General features: G+C 36.0%; 5 protein-coding genes across 17 annotated transcripts; 3 read left to right on the forward strand and 2 right to left on the reverse strand.

Moving 5' to 3' along the window:
• The first annotated feature begins 2422 nt into the window (after window positions 1-2422).
• LOC114736593 (nudix hydrolase 15, mitochondrial) lies at window positions 2423-4371 on the forward strand. The gene is made up of 4 exons (XM_028924452.1): window positions 2423-2642; window positions 2755-2894; window positions 3827-3946; window positions 4045-4371. The coding sequence occupies exons 1-4, from the start codon at window positions 2423-2425 to the stop codon at window positions 4282-4284; spliced, it is 720 nt and encodes a 239-aa protein (XP_028780285.1). The 3' UTR covers window positions 4285-4371.
• Window positions 4372-5875: 1504 nt separating this feature from the next.
• Window positions 5876-11327, reverse strand: LOC114736612 (magnesium-chelatase subunit ChlI, chloroplastic). 2 transcript variants are annotated; one of them, XM_028924479.1, is made up of 4 exons: window positions 11075-11327; window positions 10839-10948; window positions 9374-10385; window positions 5876-5943 (listed from the first exon to the last, which is right to left on the reverse strand). In XM_028924479.1, the coding sequence occupies exons 1-4, from the start codon at window positions 11175-11177 to the stop codon at window positions 5903-5905; spliced, it is 1266 nt and encodes a 421-aa protein (XP_028780312.1). In that variant the 5' UTR covers window positions 11178-11327; the 3' UTR covers window positions 5876-5902. The 2 variants fall into 2 exon arrangements, with proteins under 2 accessions (XP_028780312.1, XP_028780311.1); XM_028924478.1 differs by lacking the exon at window positions 5876-5943 and having other exon boundaries at window positions 9092-10385; window positions 11075-11325.
• On the forward strand, window positions 6259-8289 carry LOC114736613 (nudix hydrolase 15, mitochondrial-like). Its single transcript, XM_028924480.1, has 4 exons — window positions 6259-6536; window positions 6648-6790; window positions 7742-7861; window positions 7959-8289. The coding sequence occupies exons 1-4, from the start codon at window positions 6320-6322 to the stop codon at window positions 8196-8198; spliced, it is 720 nt and encodes a 239-aa protein (XP_028780313.1). The 5' UTR covers window positions 6259-6319; the 3' UTR covers window positions 8199-8289.
• Window positions 11328-12294: 967 nt separating the features above from the next.
• Window positions 12295-14833, reverse strand: LOC114736616 (3'-N-debenzoyl-2'-deoxytaxol N-benzoyltransferase). Its single transcript, XM_028924493.1, has 2 exons — window positions 13713-14833; window positions 12295-13217 (listed from the first exon to the last, which is right to left on the reverse strand). Exons 1-2 carry the CDS (start codon window positions 14528-14530, stop codon window positions 12674-12676), a joined length of 1362 nt encoding a protein of 453 aa, XP_028780326.1. The 5' UTR covers window positions 14531-14833; the 3' UTR covers window positions 12295-12673.
• A 495-nt stretch (window positions 14834-15328) lies between these two features.
• On the forward strand, window positions 15329-23806 carry LOC114736614 (uncharacterized protein At4g18490). 12 transcript variants are annotated; one of them, XM_028924486.1, is made up of 17 exons: window positions 15329-15600; window positions 15876-15913; window positions 15980-16109; window positions 16824-16931; window positions 17536-17662; window positions 17916-18236; window positions 18313-19113; window positions 19319-19498; window positions 19573-19710; window positions 19862-19999; window positions 20708-20884; window positions 20971-21151; window positions 21547-21614; window positions 21703-21739; window positions 21892-22053; window positions 22302-22412; window positions 22498-22796. In XM_028924486.1, exons 4-17 carry the CDS (start codon window positions 16871-16873, stop codon window positions 22552-22554), a joined length of 2559 nt encoding a protein of 852 aa, XP_028780319.1. In that variant the 5' UTR covers window positions 15329-15600; window positions 15876-15913; window positions 15980-16109; window positions 16824-16870; the 3' UTR covers window positions 22555-22796. The 12 variants fall into 12 exon arrangements, 11 of the variants coding, with proteins under 11 accessions (XP_028780319.1, XP_028780320.1, XP_028780316.1 ...); XM_028924487.1 differs by having other exon boundaries at window positions 15990-16109; XM_028924483.1 differs by having other exon boundaries at window positions 15329-15563; window positions 15821-16109.
• Window positions 23807-24582: the final 776 nt, after the last annotated feature.

Below are 24582 nucleotides of genomic sequence, written 5' to 3' on the forward strand. Positions count from 1 at the left end.
ATATATCATAAAATCTATTTTTTCTGTAATTATCATATTAACTTATGTCTTTTTTTTAGTAATTTGTATATATAAAAAGTGCTTTTGATAACAACTATCCAAACACTCTCACTTCTCAGAATCACTTTTTTACAAAATCTATTCTTCACAGATCTATTCACCCCAGAATTTTTTCCATAATCACTTTTCCAAACCACGGTTTGGTTTCATCAAACACACCCCCTTAATGCAGGAATGAAGACGTTTTTTCTTGACCAAAACAGGAATGAAGACGTCACCAAGTTTATCATCACTATATTTAATCAAATCTTATATAGTGATGAGAACCCAATCTTATACTTTTATGTTAGGTTGTTGATAACCTGACATAAAAGTTTAAGATTGGGCTAGAATTTTGAATTGACAGAAAAAAGTTTATTAATAACATTAACTAATTTTAATATATTACCTTGGTTTATATGAATCAATTCAAAATACTAACTCAATGCAGGAATGAAGACGCTACCAAGTTGTTAAATTAAAAAAGGAAAATGGTTGGCAAAAAAATTCTAAAAGGAAATGAATAATATTGATCTTTGAAGTACTCCTCCGGTCCTTAATATAGGGTTCAATTATTGAGTTGGTTTTGATCCTAAATATAAGACCCATTTCTTATATTTATCAATTTTCTTAAATTACATTACCCTTATGGATACTCCCTCAACCATAATCAAGTAGAAGAGGGAGAGGGGGTATTAAGAAAAATGATTATGGTGTTTTAAGAAAAACGTATCATATTTCTTATAATTAACTAACTTGTATAACTTTCTTAATTTAATCAAATTAGTTAAATAGGTCTTATATTAAGAACCGGAAGAGTATTAATTAGGTTCATGGTAAAAAGAAGAAAAAGGACCCCTCGGATGCTAAATATAAATCACTTAAAAAGGAAAGTTTTGGTTGTAGTTACTTGTAGTATATTTAATACTTATTTTTTTAATTTGTCTTTATTTAATTTTTATTGGAAATAGATAAAGAAAATAGTGTATATTGTTATCAAACTTGCCAATTAACTTTTCGAGTTTAACATTTTTATGTTTTGTTTGTAAAATTATGTTGGCTCGTTTTAAAATTTTTGCTAACTATAAATAAAATTAAACTTATGAGTTTATTCACCGAGTTTACCATTTTTATATTTTAGCTTACAAAATCCTGTTAACTTGCTCTTAGACTCGTGCTAAATTCTTGAATTTAATTATATTTAGTGATTTTATTGTGAATTTTATACAAAATTTTTTGTTGAATATGATAATTATGAATGTTAATTGATTTTATTTCAATTATTTAAATTTAGAATATATTTAAATGAAGTTGTTGTCATTTTTATATATTAATTATTTGATTATATACTTTTAAAGAATTAAGATGCATCCAACATTCTAAAATATTTTTTCGGTACTAAAGTAATTTTTTAAATGCATCCAGTATTATCCAGCACCTTAAAGTATTTTTTATATGCGCCTATATCAAAAAATATTTTTTAATGCCTCCTATACTAAGGCAAAAAAAAAAAAAAACATCAGAGATGCACCTTAATCCTATTTTTAATACCAATTATTAATAAAAGTAAACTTGTACAAATTTATAATTCGAGTTTACATCTTTTTTATAATTTTTCTTAAACTCATAAGTTTAACAACCTATAATTTTAGTAAAATTAAAAATTGACAAATTTTATCAATTTAATCCTTGGTAGGTGAGAACGTGTTACACAAGGCTTAGAGTATTAATTACTGGGTGGCAGCAATTTGGTTGAAGTACCGAACAAAGTCGCTTGGTCGATGCAACTGGAGAGCCAATTAAAGTTCCTATCCTCCTCGTCCTGTCTACGAGATAGAGAGGATGTTTTTTGTTTTTACCTTATTTATAAATTATTTTATTAAATTTTTAATATAAACATACTGTTTTATTTATTTATTTATTATAGTGTAAATAATTTTTTACAAAGATATATACCACACTAAATATGAATAAACTTGAAAAAATTTTTATATTTTAATAAAGAGTTGATGTAGTTTAAGATTTTTTTTTAAGTAGTATGAAATATAGTGAAAATATTTTATAAATAGGAGTATTAATTAATTGGCCTTTGGATAATTTGGGTCGACACTTTCCAATAGAATGTTGTTTTCACAGGCAATTCATTATTAATAATCCAAGGTGATTGTCGTTTCTCCTGTAAAGGGTCAGACTTTAGAATCTGAAGCTTAATTAAATAAATCATAAATATTTTTAGTCGGAGAAAGGGTTGATGCAATTTTAATTTAGATTGCTGGTATTAAAAAAAAATTTATAATTAGATCTTCCAGCAAGAACTGCTTCCATTTTCCTGTGTCGCAGTTTCTAGGCGCGCTGGAAAAACCGGGGTCTGAGGGTGAGTGAAATGGGTTCGAATAAGGCAGACCCGAGAATATCTCAGAGAATACAGGGTTTACTTCAGCATTTACGAATCCCCCAGCGTGCCGGTTTCAACAATTACTCGTCAAGCCAATTCAGACCCATCAAGAGAGCTTCCGTCTTGATCTGCCTTTTCGAAGAGGACGACGGGAATTTGCGCGTATTTTCTCACTTTGAGAGCTTCGTCTCTGTGTCAACCCACTCAGGTATTAGCTTCCCGTTGTCTCTTTCGATTCTGAAAAGCCGGAAATTCTGGTTTTTTTTCGGTCGTTGGAGTGACCCAAGTGAAGGTGTTTGTGTGTGTGGTTGCAATTGCAGGCGAAGTTGCGCTGCCCGGTGGGAGAGAAGAAGGCGATGCTGAAGATGTGGAAACGGCCTTGAGGGAGGCGAAGGAGGAGATTGGTTTGGACCCTTCTCTTGTTACTGTTGTTGCTTCTCTTGAGCCATTTGGCTCCAAGGTATAAACATGATTTTTTTTTTTTTTCTTCATCGTATTTCGTTTTATGTAACTTTCACTCTTTTAGTAGCATCCGCCAGTGTTTAGTTGTATTGCTATTGATTATTCACTGGCATTTCTACAAGTTTTATTTGGAAAAATATCGTGAAAGAAACTGGGAAATTACTAAATCTCAAATCAAATCAAGATTGATTCTTAATTTTAACTGCAAATAAGTTGCTGACTTAGGATTTAGTAATTTATGGGTGTCTTTTTTATTTTTAAACACACATTGACGGTGATTCTAATGAAAAATGAATCTCATGGGAATATGTGCATTCTGTGGTTATTGTTACACATGCATGCATAAAAAGATTTCTGGTCAGAATGTTGGATTCATTGTCAATGAGGCGAAAATATGAAAAATAAGACATAATTTGTCAAGAAAGTCCAACTAGTGAAGTTTGGATCGTTTGCCACAGTTGTGAGCTTTCTGTGAGTTCTACCTGCACTCTGTCCTGATAACTCTTGGCTCTAATTAGCAACTTGTTCATTTTTATATCATTCAAATGGCTTGCACATCAGAAAGCAAAAATCAGCAGGCCAGGAGCCCAGAACCTTGGCTCAAATCTCGATCCTTACCTAACATGTACTGTGTCAGAATCCATAATTGACGGAAGGGAGGATAGGTGTGCCAAGCTTTCGGTTCTGTTGGTTTCCATGTTTTATATTTGAGCATCTTTTCCCCTTCCTTTTCTCTTTCATTTTTAGTGGGATTCCTTTCCTTCTCGTCATCCTAACTCCCAGATACACAGGTTTATGACTCTCAATGTATTCTAATTTCTATTTCCATTCATTCTGTAATTCCAAATCTGCCTGCTAATCTTCTGCAGCACCCTAATTTAAAGCCATACATAAGTATCTTTCCTGACTATCTGGTATTTTGAAGTGCAGTATGGTGTGACAATAACTCCTGTTATTGGCATACTGTCAAACAAGGATGCTTTTACTCCAATGCTAAATCCAAATGAAGTTGAAGCACTATTTGACGTCCCATTGGAGATGTTCCTCAAGGTTTTACTCCAATTCCGATTTTCACTTACAATTTTGCGTACATTGACAAGATGATTGAACTCTGATAAAACATATGACATAATGGTGTGAGTATCCAGGATGAAAATAGGAGAGCTGTGGAAAAAGAACGGATGGGAAAGAAGCATCTAGTGCATTTCTTTGATTATGAAGTTGGTAATAAGAAATATGTGATCTGGGCTGTAACTGCGGCCATGTTAATCAGAGCGGCGTCACTTGTATACCAGCGGCCACCAGCATTTCTGGAGTTGAGGCCTAGCATATGGGGAGGACTTACTGAAAATGACATTTTAATATTGCAGCGTCGTTCTAAACAGTGATCTATTCAATTTTCTTCTCCTCTTAAAATAGGACGATCATTGCAAGCCACGAATCTATTAATGAGTAATAAAGGGCTTGTTTGTTTATGCTTTGTTTTCTTGTTTCCAAAAGAATTTTATAAAATTGTTTTTAAAAATAAGTTTTGAGAATAAAAAAATAAAAAAAATGGTTGAATAGTTATTTTAAAAAATCACATTTGAAACAAAATATAAAAAATCACATTTCACCTGTAGTAGCATGTGATGGATGGTATGTAAAAAGAGAAGGTTTCTCTCCATTTTTTTTTTCTAAACAAAAAATAAAAATATAAAAAAAAAAAAATGTAAAAATTGTTTTGATTCTTTCGTTTTTACAAACATGTTACTGGTTTTTTTTTTTTTTTCATAAAATAACCAACTGAAAACTAGTTAAAGTGTTTTTTTGTTTTTAAAAATAAAAAATTATTTTCAAACCAAGAAACTAAACAAGCCCAAAAGCTTTTAGTTTCAAACCTATAGGTGCTGTTTGGTACGAGGGATCCAGATTGATATTGAGATTGAGAAATAGTATTTAGGATGAGAGATTGTTTATTAAATAAAATTAAACAAAATCATATATGTGGAATTGACGAATATCATAAAGGAAAATGATATTTTTCAATCCTACTTCTATTGGTTTTTCTATTGGTTTGTCTAATTCTATGAAACAAGCAATTACTAGTGTTAAAAGCTTTTTTAATAATTTTTTTCAATTGTAATCATAATCCTTATCTTTCATTTTTAATATTTTGTACAAAACGAGACTATAGAGTCTAGAGCTCCCTACTACATGAAGAACACGGTCATTGTGTATGTTTATAGCGTCTCATATGCATAATCAATTCATGGGTAATAGAAACTTATGGAAACAATTCACATTTCATTTTTTTCCCTTATATTGATTCGATAACGTAATGGCTAGTTAGCGGCTCTTCCGATATAAATGAAAAATATAAAATTTAAGGTGGAATCACGAGCCTCTCAGTTATTCCAATCATCAAAAGTCGCGCCCCTGAAATATACGCTCGAATATCTGAAAATGTTGGCAATTTTTTTGACATTGATTACTTTACTTGACATGTCAAAAATTTATGTAATGTGCATGTTCAACTATAAACATGAATACATGACAAGAGACAAAAAAAAGGACCGAATTTCTTTGATGATTCTAATAATTTGCATCATATCAGGTACATTATAATCTTTTTATAATATTCTTCAAATTCACGATGGAATAATCGTAGTTTCACTTGACTCGAGTGTACATGATTTTAAGGGTATTTGGCAACCTTCAAACTATAGTTTCAGAAGTATTTTTCCGCAAAACAAGACAAATTCCTCCACATATTTACTTTGTAAACCGTAAAAAAACATTTCTAAAACTATGATTTGATTTCTATCTAAACACCCCATTCGTCATGGTTTCAAACACCCCTTTCGTCATGGTTTGATTTCTATCCAAACACTCCATTCGTCTTGCTATGTGTGCCTAAAGTGCGGTGCGGTGAAAATCCCAACGTAATAAAGGTTGGGTGGCTAAAGAAATAGTAATATGCTCACCCATCACTGGGGCTATGGACCATGTTATATCACAGCACCATCAGCTAAATATCTCATAAAACGTCTCAATTACAAGTGAACCTGAGTTTACAATGATAAAAAAAATTTGAAGAACTAAAATTATATTAATCTTATATTTTAATACAGAATTAATGTAATTTAAGATTTTTTTATTTATGTGAAATATGTTTAAAATGTTTTATAATTAGAAGTATTAGTTAATCTGGCCTTTGGATAATTTGGATCGACGCTTTCCAATAGAACGTTGTTTTCACAGGCAATTCATTATTAATAATCCAAGGTGATGGTCGTTTCTCCTGTGAAGGGTCGGACTTTAGAATCTGAAGCTTAACTAAATAAATCATAAATTTAGATCTTCTGCCAACGAACTGGCTTCATTTTCCTGTGTCCGCAGTTCTAGGCACGCTGTAAAAGCCGAGGTCTGAGGTTGAGTGAAATGGGTTCGAATGAGGCAGACCCGAGATTCTCTCAGAGAATACAGGCTTTACTTCAGCATTTACGAAGCCCCCAACCCACCGGTATCAACAATTCCTCGTCAAGCCAATTCAGACCCATCAAGAGAGCTTCCGTCTTGATCTGCCTTTTCGAGGGGGATGACGGGAATTTGCGCGTACTTCTCACTTTGAGAGCTTCGTCGCTGTCAACCCACTCAGGTATTGGCTTCCCGTTGTCTCTTGCGATTCTGAAAACCCGGAAATTCTGGGGGGTTTTCGGTCCTTTGAGGACCCAAGTGAAGGTGTTTGTGTGTGTGGTTGCAATTGCAGGCGAAGTTGCGCTGCCCGGTGGGAAGAGAGAAGAAGGCGATCCTAACGACGTGGAGACGGCCTTGAGGGAGGCGAAGGAGGAGATTGGTTTGGACCCTTCTCTTGTTACTGTTGTTACTTCTCTTGAGCCATTTGGCACCAAGGTACAAACATGATTTTTTTTCTTAATCGTATTTCGTTCTATGTGACTTTCACTCTTTTAGTAGCATCCGCCAGTGTCTAGTGGCATTGCTATTGATTATTCACTGGCATTTCTACCATTTTATGGAAAAATTTCAAAAATTGAAAATTACTAAATCTCAAATCAAGATTGATTCTGATTCGTACTCTTCAGCAGATTTTAACTGTGTTACAATACACGTTTATAAGAATTGCAGACTTAGGATTTAGTAATTTATGGGTGTCCTTTTTATTTTCAAAGACATATTGACGATGATTCCAATAAAAAGTGAATCTCATGGGAATATGTGCATTCTGTTGTTACTGTTACGCGTGCATGCGTAAAAAACATTTCTGGTCAGAATGTTGGATTCATTGTTAATGAGGCGAAAATATGAAAAATAAGACATAATTTGTCAAGAAAGTCCAACTAGTGAAGTTTGGATCGTTTGCCACGGTTGTAAGCTTTCTGTGAGTTCTACCTGCACTCTGTCGTAATAACTCTTGGCTCTAATTAGCAACTTGTTCATTTTTATATCATTCAAATGGCTTGTACATCAGAAAGCAAAATCAACAAAAGGAAAACAGAGACAGCAGGCCAGAATCTTGGCTCAAATCTCAATCCTTACATAACATGTACTGTGCCAGAATCCTTAATTGACAGAAGGGAGGATAGGTGCGCCAAGCTTTCGGTTCTGTTGGTTTCAATGTTTTATATTTGAACATCTTTTCCCCCTCCTTTTCTCTTGCTTTTTTAGTGGGATTCCTTTCCTTCTCTTGTCCTCCTAACTCCCAGACATGCAGGTTTATGACTCTTCTAATTTGTAATTCCATTCATTCTGTAATTCTAATTCTGCCTGCTAATCTTCTGCGACAGACTAATTTAAAGCCATACACAAGTATCTTTCCTGACTATCTGGTATTTTGAAGTGCAGTATGGTGTGACAATAACTCCTGTTATTGGCATACTGTCAAACAAGGATGCTTTTACTCCAATGCTAAATCCAAATGAAGTTGAAGCCCTATTTGATGTTCCATTGGAGATGTTCCTCAAGGTTTTACTCCAATTCCGATTTTCACTTACAATTTTGCGTACATGACAAGATGATTGAACTCTGATAAACCATATGACATAATGGTGTGAGTATGCAGGATGAAAATAGGAGAGCTGTGGAAAAAGAATGGATGGGAAAGAAGCATTTAGTACATTTCTTTGATTATGAAGTTGATAATAAGAAATATGTGATCTGGGCTGTAACTGCGGCTATGTTAATCAGAGCGGCGTCACTTGTATACCAGCGGCCACCAGCATTTCTGGAGTTGAGGCCGAGCATATGGGGAGGACTTACTGAAAATGACATTTTAATACTGCAAAGTAGTTCTAAACAGTGATCTACTCAATTTTTTTCTCCTCTTAATATTGTATGATCATTGCAAGCCACGAATCTATTAATGACAAATAAATGGCTTTTTTTTTTTTTTTCCAAAAGAATTTTATAAAATTGTTTTTTTAAACTAAGTTTTGAGACTTAAAAAAAATAAAAAATATGTTTGGATAGTTATTTTAAAAAAATCACATTTGAAACAAAAAAATATAAAAAATCACATTTGGTAGTAGCCATTATTGGCGGTGACATTGATGGGCGGTATGTAAGAAGAGGAGAAGGCTTCTACGTTGTTCCTAAACAAAATATAAAAAATACAAAAACAAAAATGAAAAATCTAAATTTTTTTTATTTTTAGTTTTTAAAAACAAACTGTTTTTTTAAACAACTAACCAAAAATTAATTACCAAACAAGTTTTTTTATTTTAAAAATAAAAAATTATTTTCAAACTGAGAAACCAAACAACCCCAAAAGCTTTGAGTTTCATACCTCTAGAGTCCGGAGCTGCCCACCCTCACCGTCATTGTGTGTTTATAACGTCTCATATGCATAATCAATTCATGGCTAACAGAAACTTATGGAAATAATTCACATTTCATTTTTTCTTTTCTTTATATTGATTCCATAACGTAATATCGGTGGCTCTTCCGATATAAATGAAAAATAGAAAATCTAAGTTGGAATCACGAGCCTCTCAGTCATTGTAATCATCAAAAGTCGCGCCCCTGAAATATACGGTCGAACATCTTAAAATGTGGAATAGTCAGAGCCACAATATGGTGCGAGCAATTTTTCTTGACATTGATTGCTTTACATGACATGTCAAAAATTTAATGCAATGCCAATGTTTAACTATAAACATGAATACATGAGGAAAGACAAAAAAGGGGCCGAATTTCTTTGATGATTCTAATAATTTGCATCATATCAGGTACATTATAATCTTTTTATAATATTCTTCAAATTCACGATGGAATAATCGTAGTTTCACTTGACTCGAGTGTGCATGATTTCATCTTGCTATGTGCCTAAAGTGCGGTGCGGTGAAAATCCCAACGTAATAAAGGTGGGGTGGCTAAAGAAATAGTAATATGCTCATAAATCACTAGGGCTAATGGACCATGTTATATCACAGCACCATCAGCTAAATATCTCGTAAAACTTCTCAATTACAAGTGAACCTGAGTCTATAGTCTCCAAAGGATCCTTCCTCAGGCGGTGTCTCAAGCAGTTAGGAATGACTGTGGCAATATCCTCTGCGCTCACTTTGTCCCTTCCCTTAAGAGCAGCAAGAGCTTTTGCAGCTCTGTTTGTCACTATGTCCCCTCTCAGTCCATCCACATTCAGCTCTGCACAGACCTTGGAGATCTTCACCTTGAGATCTTGATCGATCTGAACTGAAGAAAGATTACTTCTCGCTGAAGCAATTTGTCCCTGAAGCTTTTCCTGCTCTGCCTTGTAGGAATCTCGAAACTCCTTTGGGTTCCTATCAAACCTTGCTCTCTCCTCCACAATTTTCACTCGTAGCTCGGCATCCCTCACAGTCCCTACTTGAGCATGCATCCCAAATCTATCGAGAAGTTGTGGCCTAAGCTCCCCTTCTTCTGGGTTGCCTGAGCCAATTAAGATGAACCGAGCCGGATGCGAGATTGAAATACCCTCCCTCTCCACTGTGTTCCAGCCAGAGGCAGCAGAATCCAATAAAACATCTACCAAATGATCATCCAACAGATTGACTTCATCAACATAGAGGATTCCCCTATTGGCTTTGGCCAAGAGACCAGGCTCAAATGCTTTGACACCCTCTGTGAGGGCTTTTTCAATGTCAATTGTCCCACAGACTCTATCTTCTGTAGCTCCCAATGGCAAATCAACCATGTTGATTTTAGTCAACACAACCTCAAGTTTGTCTCCTTTTGTTATACGCTCTCTCACCTCGATGCCCATGGACTCTGGATCTTCTGGATCTGAGTTATATGGGTCCCCAAAAACAACCCTAATTTGAGGAAGCAAGTCCACTAATGACCTAACAGTTGTTGATTTCCCTGTCCCTCTATCCCCCATGATCATCACCCCTCCAATTTTGGGATCAATCACGTTAAGTAGAAGGCACAACTTCATCTCATCTTGTCCTACTATAGCGGCAAATGGGTACACTGGCCTCTGGCTATCTTCAGAATCAGTCTTCAGACCCTAGAAAGGATAAGTTTGCAGACTTGATATGTTGTACATGAACATAAAGAAGGGGGGAATGCAGTGGTCTGAATCTTATCCTTATTATCATGCCACACATGACATTAAACAAGATATTCTCGTCTATATGCTTCATTTCTAAGATACTTGCTATGGCACAGTTAACAGCTAACAGATACTCTAAGGCAGAAAAGTTTCACCACAGACTTAAAAATTAAAGTTTCCAATGTTTTCTTCTGCCAAAATTCGTTATGAATAACCTAAAAGAATTAAGTACTTCCAGCAAACATATGGCCTGCAGGCAGTGGAGTCCACCTTATTAGAATCCAAGGACGTTATTTTGAACTGACATTTCCTTACACCAACGAAAAATGCTCTACGAAATGCAGACAAATACAACACTGCGGTAAGTAAACTAAATTCAAAGATGAGAGTCTGAAATCATCTAAATACCTGTTCTGCAGAGTTTACTTCAGTCGCGACGCTGGCCACTGAGAAGCGAGACCTTCCCTTTAAGCCACGAATTCCAATTCCTCCATAAAACTTGCGCCCATAGCTTTGAGCTAACAACAAACACTCAGCATAGTCAACAATTAAGCAATGCCTGCAAGCACTCACTTTCATCGCCAATAACAACCTCCAAAAAGCAAGAATGTCAATAAAGAAAGAAAATTTGTAAAGGGTTGTACCTCTGGTTAAAGAGAGCGAATGAAGGGAAGTTCTGGACGAAGGGGAGGAGAGGTATCGAGAAGGGAAGGTCGCAATTGAAGAAGTGCCCAGAGTGGACGCCATAATCAGGAAGATGGAGGAAGTAATGCCTGTTGTAGAAGAAGCAGAAGCGGCTGTGTTTGATGAGAAGCAGCAACAGCTGTCAGCCACGGCATGGACTCCAACTCGCTATTGGTTCAAGAGGATGCGGATAAGAAGATAGATTTCGCTCCCATCTCCCTCTCCCCCTCTCCCCCTCCTCGGTCTCCTTTACGTATATTGATTAATTTTAGTTGGGGAAAAAATTGATTAATTTCAATTAATTTGTATTTCTGGTAAAAAGATTGTCTTAATTTTCTGCTTTTATACCAAGTGTAATTTTTTTTAAATAATACAAATTCTTAGAAAATAAATTCATTTGTTAAAAATGGATAAATCATTACATAAATAGAGAGTAAAATAATAGTGTTAGATCTTTCTTTTGTTTAATATATTAATTTTTATTTAAATAATTTATTTCAAAATATTGGCACATATTTTAGTGTAATTCCAACTTTTAATATTGAATATAAGTGATTTATTCTTAATTTCTTGAAATATAAATTAATATTTTTAATAATTCTTAAATATTTTTAAACATAATTTGATCTGGACAACTTGAAACATTTTTAACTGTTTATGAATAACAAGTAACTAATTTCAAGAATAAATTCTCTATTATTCAAATTAAAAGTTCAAATAAAATTATAAGAAGAAAGCAGATAATTTTTATAATATATTACAATGAAATAAAGCTCTTGTCATACCTTAAATGAATATGAGGAAGGTGTATTGATAATTTTGTATTTAAAGAAATTGATTTTTTTATTTTAAGGTAAAGATGAAAACCATGTGTTAATCATAATGTTCTTCACACCATATTTAGTATTGACCGCGTTTTGGCAATATGTTGATAGGAGATGTTTGAATTAAGTTTTTAAAAGTGACTCGATAGTGTTTAAGATAACTATATATGAAAAAAAATTGTTTCCACTTATATAACAGTATTTTTTAAAATGCTTTAATAAATACAATTTAAGAAATCACTTCAGCTAACAAATTGAGCTTAACCCAAAAGTAAACTTGTCCCATCGGTCCTGGGGGGGAAAAAAAAACTTGCACTAGTCTTTTGTTATGCCCTTGAATTTTCTGCCCGTTCAAATCCGGAAGATAATCAGCATCAATATCAAGTATCAACTTCAATCACTTCAAGTAAAATACAAAATTACAGAAAGCTACAAAATTCACATGTCACAAGTATGCTCTTAATTATTTTTCAAATGTACTAAAAATTATAAATTTATATTTCGCACTTTTTTGTCAACCTAAAACCTGGTTGCCAGTACATCTGGTGGTACAATGCAATATCATAATCAGATTATTAACAGCATTTGCTCATTAGGTGAAGTTTGGATTGCCTCAATCTCTCAAGTCTCAAGAACGATAAATTTAGGTAAATCCTATGAAATGTAAAGAAAAGGAAAATGAAAATAAAAACACTAACCCTGTTTCATTTTCTCTCAGTTTCCTGAAATTTACGATTATATTGATAACTGGCCAACTTGGTGGCTATTTGAAAACAATTCCATGTCCTCTCTGAAAGCAGGTAAGGCAGCTTCAGCCAAAGTCACCAAAACCTTGAACCCATCCTTCTTCCATGAGCTTGCTGTTGAATATGGCAAGAAGAAACATGGCTCCACACTTCCAAGCAGATTCCTCGCAAGAGGCAGCACGGTCACTGGACCTCCCCACCCAAAATCTACACTCGAATGTCCCAAATGCCTCCAATCTGTGAACCCACTCACTCCTTTTCCCGCTGTGACCCCATCCCCATAATGCTTCTCTTGAAAATCAATGAAGGACCTCACATACTCGTCACTCACATTGCTCTTGCTCTTCTTTATCTGCTCTGCTGTTTCCCATATGGGTTTCTCTATCACATCCTTTGCTCTCATCTTTACGTACATTGGAACACAACCGTTGCCCCAGTAGCCTTCTGGAAGCGGCGGCTTCATCAGTTTCCTTATGTTGATTGAGTATGCGAACTTTATCTTTTCATCATCTTCAATCCCTGAGGCCTTAACCCTGTTTCAGAAACAAGATTAGTCGTCAGGCCAATTTTCATGTGATTTGCCTAAGAGAGATTTGTAAATCCAATCTGTGCAGACAAAATCAATAGACGTGTGTGCATAACAGAATGTAAATTATACCCACACTATCATCTTATGTAATGCTCTGTAAAAAACTTAATTTGGTCCTCTCAGAATTTTTTTGACTTCGATACCAAACTTTTCTTACTTGCACAGATCATAAGACCAATCATTGAGGGTATAGTGTTCGATATGATTAATATTCGCAGAAGAATGAATATGTCACTTGCCAATCACAAGTAACTACAAATGATCAAATTCCTTTTGAGTTTTATATTTTAAAAAAAGGTGATCAAGTGGAAAATTCAGCTTGTCACTTTCACAGACTTCTTTAATTACGTTTAGACGCCCACCACATCAAATAGAGCAATTGCGTACGGTTCCACAGCAAAAAAGCAAAAGCAAGTGTATTAGGAAGAAAACTACTCACTTGGATCTCCAAATGTATGCACCCAAAGCCTCAAAAGTGGTGAAGTTCAATCCAGATTGCTCAAACAGCGAGCGCTTGAACTTCTCCAAGCACTCGTCTCTCACATGAAAGCTGGCTCTCACAACTGGACCAATGTTCTGTTCGTACGGCAGGAACCCCTTTTCCAAATGCAGAAACTCTCCGATCACCGGGGAATCAATTCGAGTCGGATTCCGAGGACCCAACAGCTTCTCACGATTCCAAATCGGCTCGACCGTTATGCGGGTCGCTCCACGGGCCAACTCGGCTGCCGCACTGAAAAACTGAGTCCCGCCGAGTCCATCGCACAGGGAGTGGTGTATCACAGCCCCAAGAGTGAACGCACCACACTTGAATACCGTGATTTGCAGAACACAAGGGTGCTCCATTGCTTCGTCCATGTCCGGATCGGGGACTAATTGTTCGAGGAAGGGAGACTCGGGATCATCGAGATAATTCACGGACTCAAGCGTGCAATCCACATTAGCCCGAATCAAAGGGAGGCCTTGGCCGGCGGAGCACGAAATCTCGAGGCGTTGGTCTTCGTGTTGGCGTCGGCGGAGTTTGCCGGCGAGTGGGTAGTAGTGGACGAGAGCTTGGGAGAGGGCGGAAGAGATGACAGGTAAAGGGTCGGCGGAGGAGGAGGGGTGGGTATTGACGTAAGCACGAAGGTATCGGAAAGTGAGGTGGAGGTTGCGATCGGTGTCTAGGTGTGAGAGAGAAAGGGCATGGTCGTCAGTGAAGGGAGGACGAGAAGGGAAGATGAGAGTGTTTCCTGAGACTTGAACCATTTGCGCCATTGATGAATGTAGAATTGGGGATGTGGTAGAAGCTATGGCTTGAATGGTGTATGGTTTGGTCGTGCGTATAGTTGCGCCTTGCGTGATCTAGTCGCAGTATTCAACTACTAACATTTATGAAGTCCATCGGCTGTTCAACAGTTCAGTCTCACCAAAGCATTAAAGGGAAGACGTTGATTAAGGGTGTATTTACTATTTAGTTCAACTGAGGAAAAAGGAGTAAAGGATTTTAACCGAAGGAAAGGGAGTCAAGGGAGAGGAGGAATTTTAACCGGACGAGAGAGGGAGAGGGAAGACGTGGAGCTTTAAAAAACCAAACACACTTATCATTCCCTCTTTCCTCCCCTTCCGTCCCCTCTCATCAAAAAACCCCCCCAACCAAACAATACCTAAAAGAAAGAGAGAGGGAGAGTGGAAGACGTGGAGCTTGCTTAGCCTCTCCCTCAACCAACGGCTTTGCTGAGTGAATTTGGCGGGAACCGACAACTTGTATATAAATATTTTGCCCCAGTTCGTTTACGCTTTATCAATATATATATATATATAACTTTTGATTTGTAACATTTATTTCACGTTTAATCTAAAAATCTTCAAAAATTAGAAATGAGATACAGTTTAAATATTTTAATATATAAAAACATGGAAAATTTTCTGGAAAACCCCCCTTAAAAAGGTTATTGAAATCTGCAAAATTTTTACTGTAAAATAACTAAATTGTCGAAACTTTCCTACACACATTAGAAGCTTTTTTTTTTTTTTTTGGGGTACACATTGAAGCTTCTTTAGGAGCATAGTCAAATAAAAGCATGTACTTTTCCACAGTCAGTTAATTTCACGAATATAGCTTTTGGCTCTTCAAACATTAGACGAGATCGTTTCATGCATGTAGTCCAAATTTATAGGCCCTCTCGTCTCGTAAGAAGCAGGATCCACTTTTCTTCGTCGACGAACAAGCATTCCGCCGAGCTCGCCGTCAGACGCCGTCCGCCTTTCTCATCCCTGCATGGTTGTTCGCTGGCAAGTGTTGAACAAGGTTCGAACACTAGCGCCTTGTCTACTCCCAAATTCCGGTGAGATTGATTTGTTCAATCTGGCTTTGAATCTATTCCCCGCTCTGCGTGGTTGTCAACCCTGTGTCGGACGCCGTCGCACCGTTTCTTCGTGTAATCGTTTGACGCGTTTGAATAAGGATTGAGCTTACTTAAAAAGAAAAAAAATTACATTACTCTTTTTTGCGTCAATGGTGTGTAATCGGCTGCTAAACTTCTGCCTCTTCATTTTGACTACTAGTGACTCATACGCTTTGGATTGTTCTGCTGTGTAATGTTGGATTTGTTGTGTATAGGCATTAGAACATTCTGGAAGCGTGTGATGAATGATCTGGTAAATGACTTGGCTCGAGTTGTGTCTAACGATGTAGAAGCTTGAGTTTAAATTGTCATTCTTCAGTGGCTTGTAGGAGTTGCCTGAATCAAATTGGCTTACCAAGGAATCTTTGTCAAAATATCCAGAACAAAAATTAAAAGGATGTTATGTCAACTATCCATATTTCAAGATGCCCCCGCTGAGTGTAATTTAGGTCCGCCTATGGTTAACTTGATTCTTTAATTTTGCAAATTTACTGTAGTTCAACTGGCTTTCGATTAAACTCGTGCTCCTTGGCATATGATCTGCGCTTCCTTTGTAATTTATCTCTATTGATTCTACTGTCTTCTACTTAAATTTAATGAAGCTTTGATCAACTTGTTTGTCTGTTCATGAGCACTTTATATCCTTTCCAGGACGGGGTTTAGGCTACGACTTTGTACATCTGCAAATTTATACATGGATTTAGTCTTCTCTTCTCTCTTGTACTGTCTATGTGGTTATCTTGTTCATAGATGGCCTTCGGACACTGCTTCAATGCCTCAAAATATATAGATTCCGTCGTAGAAATTCATGTTCTAATTTTGTGTCAACTTGAAAGTGGTTAATTCTGTTTGAACTGAGTCAAAAAAAATTGTTTTTATGGCTGACTTCAGCAAGTGCTTGATAACATTATTTTACTTCCCGTTTTAATTTTCTTTCTTTCTTTCTTGTTGTTACCTGAGTCGCAGGGGGGCTTTTTTTTTTTTGTCACCTCAACATTTACACGTTAATGTCTTACACTTTTCCCAAATACCTATCATACTTGATGCTCTTTTTATTATATTATTTTCCTTTTCTTGCTTCATTTAAATATTTCTCTCTTTCCCACTAGGTGGCTTTGACATATGAATTTTTGAGTTGACTTGTTTGAATTGGAACACGACAGTTTCAGTGTAGTTGAGGAGTGATCAGAAGTTTTACCGGTCTCAAAAAATGGCAGATCAACAACAGGAAACCTCATCTGTAGATTCAAAGGAAGGAACTTCACTGCAAGGTTATTCTCCCACTTCACCTTTGCATCCAGGATGCCATTAGTATCACAAGCATACTTCTCCTAGTATTTTCATGGAAACAAGCATGACAAGCACCAACGAATGTACAGTTTGACATTGCGTGATGCATTTCCTTGTTGCAGTCATGTTTTAGCAATAATTTTGGGTGATGGCTTATCACATATATGAGGAAGCATGACAACAAAAAGAAAGAAGTATGACAAAAAAAAGAAACCTATAGGTGCCGCCATATAGCCTTGCTGTTAATAGAGTCCTTGCTACATTGAATCTCATTATTGAACTGTTCATGCAAACTGAAAAGCATGATCTTAGAAAAAATTGAGTTAGGACAGAAAAATATGTGCTGAAATACAGAGTTCCATTTTTTCCCCTCATAAGGAATGCTATTGCTACTTACTCCACGTGACTGATCTTAATATCTTGTTTTTATTGTTCTATGTATCACTGCAAAATTCTAAGGTCTAAAATTTTCTTATAAATGTGAGATTGCATTTCCTTGCTAACCCTGCGGACACCAATTATTGTTTACTTCTTTCAGCTACGCCAATGATATAATAAAATTATTACTGTCTTTATTTTGAACAGAAGAGGGCATTGGAAAGGAATTTCTTAGCTCCTGGAAATCAATATCTATGACCGATGATGATGTGATGGATTTCAGTTTTGACAGTGTTAGTAAAGGAAAGAAAAAGACGTTCAATTTCGGGAAACTGTAAGTCATGGTAGAGTTAATTTTTTTCTTAAATAAAATGAGGTTAGTAACTATACTACTGACAGTGCACAATGATACCCCTGACTTGGATTATTGATTTTACATTTTACTATTTATATTTTGATTGTATTCTGGGAGGAGTTGAATAGATGAATTAAGTAAAATGTGAATTGTTGTGCTTTTCCTGAAGGTATGTAGTTGTTTTCAGCTAAAAAGTTGTTATAAACATATCACCTTTTTTTCTTGTTTATAGGGACATGGATTTCAGTCTGGATGGTGAGTTTGATAAGATATCATCATTTAAGATGGATATGTCAGACCTTGATTTTTCATGCTCGCCCAAAAAACCTACAAAGTCTAAGGAGAATAAAGGTGACATATCAGACCTTGATTTTACATGCTCCCCAAAAAAACCTTCGAAGTCTACAGAGAATAAAGGGGGAGACATATCAGACCTTGATTTTTCCTGCTCTCCCAAAAAACCTGCAAAATCTAAAGAGAATAAAGGAGGAGAATGTTCTGGCGGAAAAGAAGGAAGAGGGCATAGTTTTGACTTCAACTTTGATTTCAACGAGTAAGTAGAAGAAATTATTCAACGATGCAATTTTGATATTTGAAGCTCATGATTACTGCTTCTTTTGATGGCTCAGGATGGATAGCTTCAATGTTGATACGAGCTTGTTGAAAGGAGATAATACCTCTACCATGTATCTGGCTAAAAAAGGAACTACTTCACGCAAAATTGATGTTAAAGTCGCTAAAGAACCTGGAACCAAAAATAACGAACATGTCCATGGATCTAATGTTCCCATGATTTTGAAGCCTCTATCATCAGAGACAGTGGAAACCTTAAAAGTTGAGATTATGGTAGGTGATCAAAAGGACCCAGATTTCATTCAGGATGATTCTGTTCTAAAGGCTTCATCTTCTGGGAAGCTGGATGTGTTAGTTGAAGCTAGATCTTCAACTCCAAGTGCAGAAGAAAAGGAACAAGAAGGAGAAATACCTATGAAGAGACATTCCTCAGAATCAATATCTGAGGATATCGATAACCCACCTTCTCAATCTGTTGACCAGAATATTTCAAATCAAGACAGCATTGCAGATCAGCATACTGAAGTTTATTCTCTGGGAACAAGAATGATTACAAATTCAGGTGGTAAGCGAAGTGTCAACAATAATAAGGCAGCATATGCGGACCCTGATGGAGTAAAGTCACCATTAGAGATTTCATCCTCACTTCAAATGAAAAATTTAGAAAGTAGTAATGAAAATAATTCGTTTGGCAGCAACACCCAAGCAGAAGCTACAAACGACCCTCGTCCAGTTGACAGTGACTCAAGTTTTGAAAATAATGTTGCAGCAGATATGTCAAAGAAGATTTTGCCTGATAATGACATCAAGGAAAACAAAAATCCAACTTCAGAAGTTCATTTAGCTACAGCAAGCAGGTCTAATTATTTATGGTCTTTTGAATCAGAGATCAATAACAGTTACTAATTTTATTATAGAATAAGTTGAGTTGCTGATGGTTGAGTTCACTCGATCCCTATCCTATACCATGAGAATTGGACCTAAAAGTATTTAGTGAAGGTGAAAAGTGCTTGTTTCAATTGAATTTACATTGTTTTAACAGTTTTTTCTCATTGTATCCAGTAAGCCTGTAGTTGATGAAGGGATACTGATGAAAGATAAAGAAATCAAAGGCATGCAGTCAAAGTTGTTTGGCAAAAGAGGGGAGAATGTTCCTTTAAAGTATAATTCATTGACAAAAGGAATCTCCTTTGGCTGTAAAAGAACTGGTGACATGCATCTTGGATCCATAATCAAAGCAAGGTATGCCATGCTTGTCTTGACATATATAATTATTTGCCTTACAATGGTATTGTGTCTCACACAGCTTTCAACAGGGAGAGCTTCAAATCAGATGACTCAGAATGTGGAACCAGATTGGTTAGTGACTCAACTCCACGTTCCACCAAATCAGTGAGAGATGAATTAGCATCAGTTGATGGCAATGATGATGCTAATATTCCTACTAATGCTCAGTAAGATATCTATTCTTGTATCTCGATAATCTCCTAGGAGTTCCTATATTTCAAACCAATTTAATTGATTGCATATTCGAGGAATTTTTGGAACTTTTAGTTTGCTATTTGTTATGATTGTGATGTGATTGTCATTTGTGATCATGACTAGAAAGGGTATTGTTTCTGATGGTACTCAAAGTGGAGGAAAGTTAGCTGAAACCAAACAGCCAACTCTCCAAGAAGTAAAGAAAAGCAAAACCGCGTTGCTAGATACTGATATGTCCTCTAAAGATGTTAATATTCTGAGGTAAGGCAGCAACGTTTGATCATTACTTCTCAACTTGGCAGCATAATATACACACCAGCATCCATATTAACAGGACTCTGTATGATAAGCTTTGCTGACTTGCAGATGCAGTAACATGAACTAAATTGGTAAATGAATTCTGCTGGTACTATTTATTCTTAAGAAACAGAGTTTGAGGAAAACATTCGGTCAGGTTACACGCTAGCTTTCCTGGATTGAGGCAAAAACCTTAGGCAAAGATTTGATCGCTAAATATGTGAATATATGGGGGAGGAATTTGTAGAATATGCATGTTTGTGTATTGGCATGCACATAATTACTTCGATTGATTGGATCAACGAAAATCAGATCGTATTATGAAACATTGAAAGGATGTGTGTTAATGATCACTTTCTGGTTTTCTCATGTTAAATAAATTTTACCTTAATGTTCCGACGGATGTTTGTTCACAACGGACTTATGTCAGACTATTTATTCTAGACTCTTCACTATATTGCTAATTATTCAATATTGGACTCTGAAATTGTTTTAACTTTTCTTTCCTTTCTGCATGTTAATACTTGTTTCAGTATAATTTAATTTTGAAATGATTATGCCATGTAATTACATCTCTGACTACTTTCAGATGTTTAAGTTTACAACAAAACTTTCTGGGAATTATCACAGTGATGGCCCATAATTTGCATTTTTGTGGGTATTTTTTTGCAGTTCTCATGTTAATCCTTCGTGCTTAACTGAGACAACAGCTAGACATGCCAACAAGATGCCTGTGAATCTTCAAGCTCAAAATTCAGAGAAGGAACCCCTTAAAAATTTAAGGGCAACCATAGAAGAAAATAAACTTTCTTCAATTAAAGCTGTCAAGATCGGCTTTAAGGCTGCAAAGTATGATGCTAATGTGTAATACTCCCTTCTTCATTAGTCAGTTAACACGTAATTGGCTTTGAGTGACAGCTCATATCTTATCTTAGGCTTGTCGAAACTGACAAGGAATTAGCAACTCCTGCACGTCAAAAAAAAACTAACTCCCCAGCAAACTCTGAACATAAGGAAATGCGGGGCATTACAGCAGCAAAGATTGACCATCATATTGACAGTTCTCCGAATCAAAAGCCTGCGACCCCTTTCCTAAAGAGGAAAAACACTAATGAGGTTTGGAATTTAATGCCTGCCCTTTCCTTTTCTGTTTTCTTTTTCTTTTTCTTTTTTTGGAAGGAAGGAATCAGCCCGCTCAAGTGGTTTAACACCACTCGATGACGATGATTTCCCTTGGCACCGTATAGCCATATCTATAATACTCCAGTCTAGGCGAGGGGCATACTTTTAAAAACAATGTAGTTTGAATCATGATTCTCTCCCCACTATGTTCTTCCCGCATCTTGTCGTAGTTGGAATGTATCTCTTCTTTCTTTCTCTTTTGAAAAAGAATTTTAATGTTTGAAGAACTTCACAATTATAGAAGTTGAAGCTTCAACAACTTTTCATTGAAAAGAAATCACACACATGCTTAGCCAAATTTCAGCTCAGCTGTGAGCAAAATTTTGCAGCTTTCAGAAGCAGATTTAGCGCCCTTAAGGTCCCTGAAGCGACTCTGTCACTCTCCTAGTGAAATCAGGTTTTGTTGAACTACTTATTATTTTATCATTTTTTGTTTTCCTTTTGATTCTTTGCTGAACCAGTAATATATTTCCAAATAACGGCAGAAATTCCAAGGGGTGCCCAGAAAAGGTTGTTGGAAAGGTATATTAAGGTTTGGGAATATCGAATCCGATGCATTGTATTATTTGATGACGACTGATCACATACAATGATATGAGGATTTCAATCCCTAAAGTTGTCGACATCATTTTTTTTCCAAATAAATCACCCACTTTTACTATCATGAAATTCAGGTGGAGAGTAGGCCCAACAGCTCACTCTGCAATTCTCCCACATCCAAACTTCAACGTCCACTGGAGATTAACCTGATGGAAGTGAAATTACCCACTTCTGCGTTCTTGGAGGATAACAGCACTGTTGAAAAGGCTGAGTCTTATACAAAGGAACTTGAAGATGTGAGTCAGGAGGGGGGGTGGGCTTGTTATGTTTTTCTTTACAAATTCAGGTTTACTTTACTTATGTACTTGCAATTATTTAAAAATTTGATAGCATCTCTTTTATATTACAATTTTCCCAAGCTAACGGCAGTGAAAGGATTTATTTTCATCCAGGCATGCAGTATCTTAGAAGTGGAAAAGAGAAAAAGAAAAGGGAGAGTAAATTATTACCATCGCTTAAAATTGTTAAGTGTGATTTCTTGCAGATTTGCAACATGCTGAAAAAGAAGCACGAGGAAGCGAAAGAATTAATAGTTCGGGCAGTTGTGAATAACAATAACCTGTTGATGCTGAATCATCCCATTTATGAAGAAAAAATATCCTCATCTGCTTTCCGCCCTTCCCTCATTTTTAATTTGTTGTAGAAAATAAACTTTGGTTAATTCCTTAACAATTATGAACATTCGGAAGGTTCAGAAACTTGCCCTCCACTTGATATCCAAGGAGATTCAAACTTGATGGGCGGCAAACTGCTGCATGCAGAGGTCAGTGTACATTTAGGTGGACAATAGCTTCTCGACTTATACCGTATATTTTTCCTGCTTTATCAGATATCAATACCGTCAGGTTATTGGTCATCATTTGAATTTAGAGACAAGGTTATTGTTTCCCCTTGTGATATCTAGACTGGATCTCACAAATCTGTTGACACAACTTCATAGATCGTTAAAAATCTGTCATTTAATAGTTGTGTTTTGGCCTCTTCTAGTTTTTATTGTGAAATCTGCGGTGGTGCATATGCGTCAAGTAATTTTTGAAGATATATTGGTTATTGATCAGGTTACGGTTCATTTGATTGTATTCAACGCAGTAACATGACCTCCTTTTTATGGAATTTATGTGATTTTGACCCTAAAATTGATTGCGGGTTAATTTCCTGCATTAAAATGATTGCAAAAATTTTATATTTTATATATATATATATATAAAAAACTTGCCAGTGCAAACGTACTATCCAGACCTTACAGCTGCTTACGCATTAAAAAAGGCCTTAATAGCAACGATGGCGGGAAAACAAGTAAACCGAAAACATTTTCCTTCTTTTTGGCCTTTCATTGTAGGATATAAAAGTCGAACATGTTAATCCAATCTTCCATAATTATTAGAAGATATCAATCTATAAGTTCAAGATAGATCCAAGGTTCTCATAATTCCTCGATTATTAGCATATGCTGATCATTGCAATGGATTTGCTGTAGTCAAGCAAGGGGCAAAACTTTGACAAGCAAAACTTCCAGACTCCGTCTCTAAAGCTTAGGAAGGCTTCAGGTCTAAAATGTAACATATAATTCTGCATCGGATATTCCTGTTCTTCATCCATTAATGCACTTTGCCTTGAGTCTCTCATTTTTTGCAAGTAGGGAAGAGTTCCAGCATGTTATATAGCTTTTGGTTTTTTCTACTGTATGTGTAGGGTACAGAGTTATGCAATTCCTGTTGAATTGAAGTTGTGAATTCTTTGAATACTTAATAAGACTTGGAAGAAAGACAGGAGAAAGCTGTGAGGAGGCGAGGAGTTCAATCAAGGGAATATTTTTAACTACTCCTTTAAACCATGTTTTACATAAAATTAGTTTGACTTTTCCTCTTTAATCCTCACATGGCTCACCTCTCACACACACCATCGTCACACTTCATTTCACTTCACTTGACTCAACACTTTCGACATCCATGACACACTCACACTTGCATTACGCACCTATATAATATAGTAATGGTGTATTGGCGGTGAAAGTATTCACTATCCACCGCCCTTTGGGATTTTTTCTTTTTTTTTTTTTTTAATTTCATACGAAAGATGAGAACCGCCTTTGAGCAGGAATCCACAAATGACAAAAGGAATACTTTATACCGGGTTATTATGTAGGGGGCTTTATGTTGCAACAACATACTACTACTCTAACACAACAATTTAATGCTCTCACGAGGGCTATTATTAGGTAGGAGGCTTGGGGAAGTAGAAAGATGCGAGTGGTTATTTGAATACTCGTATGAAGAGGTTATCACTCAAAACCTCCTTCAACTATAAGATGGAAATCATATTTTCAACCTTTACTTCTTATTTGCTATTCTGCTTTAGTAAATTTAGCGGCTACCATGATTTTATATAAACGAGATTTTATAATTAAGATCAAAAGAAGTAAGTCCTAAGCTATACGCTGCTTACAATATGACTCCACTCCTAATAGCTCCATTATTGCTCCCTGGCTTTGGAAAACTTGATGAGAATTAAAAGGACCACGCAAGAAAGACGTCTGGCCTTCAATAATATAAGAATTCCCACCCCCCGGGGACGGGGCAATCCTCAAATCTTTCGCCTCTTACACATACCATATCCTAACACTTTCTTCCTACACAACACGTAATTTCTACATTCATCGTGTATAAGCACAACCATGCTTGCGTTAGCTCCTAAATATATAGTGCTGGTTTGGAGGTAAAGCATCCACCTCATCTAGATGACCTCTTTTTTTATTTCATTAGAAC

The sequence above is a fragment of the Neltuma alba genome, unplaced genomic scaffold, assembly GCF_004799145.2.
Source record: "Neltuma alba isolate B1F8T4 unplaced genomic scaffold, ASM479914v2 tig00013347_pilon, whole genome shotgun sequence".
NCBI lineage: Eukaryota > Viridiplantae > Streptophyta > Magnoliopsida > Fabales > Fabaceae > Neltuma > Neltuma alba.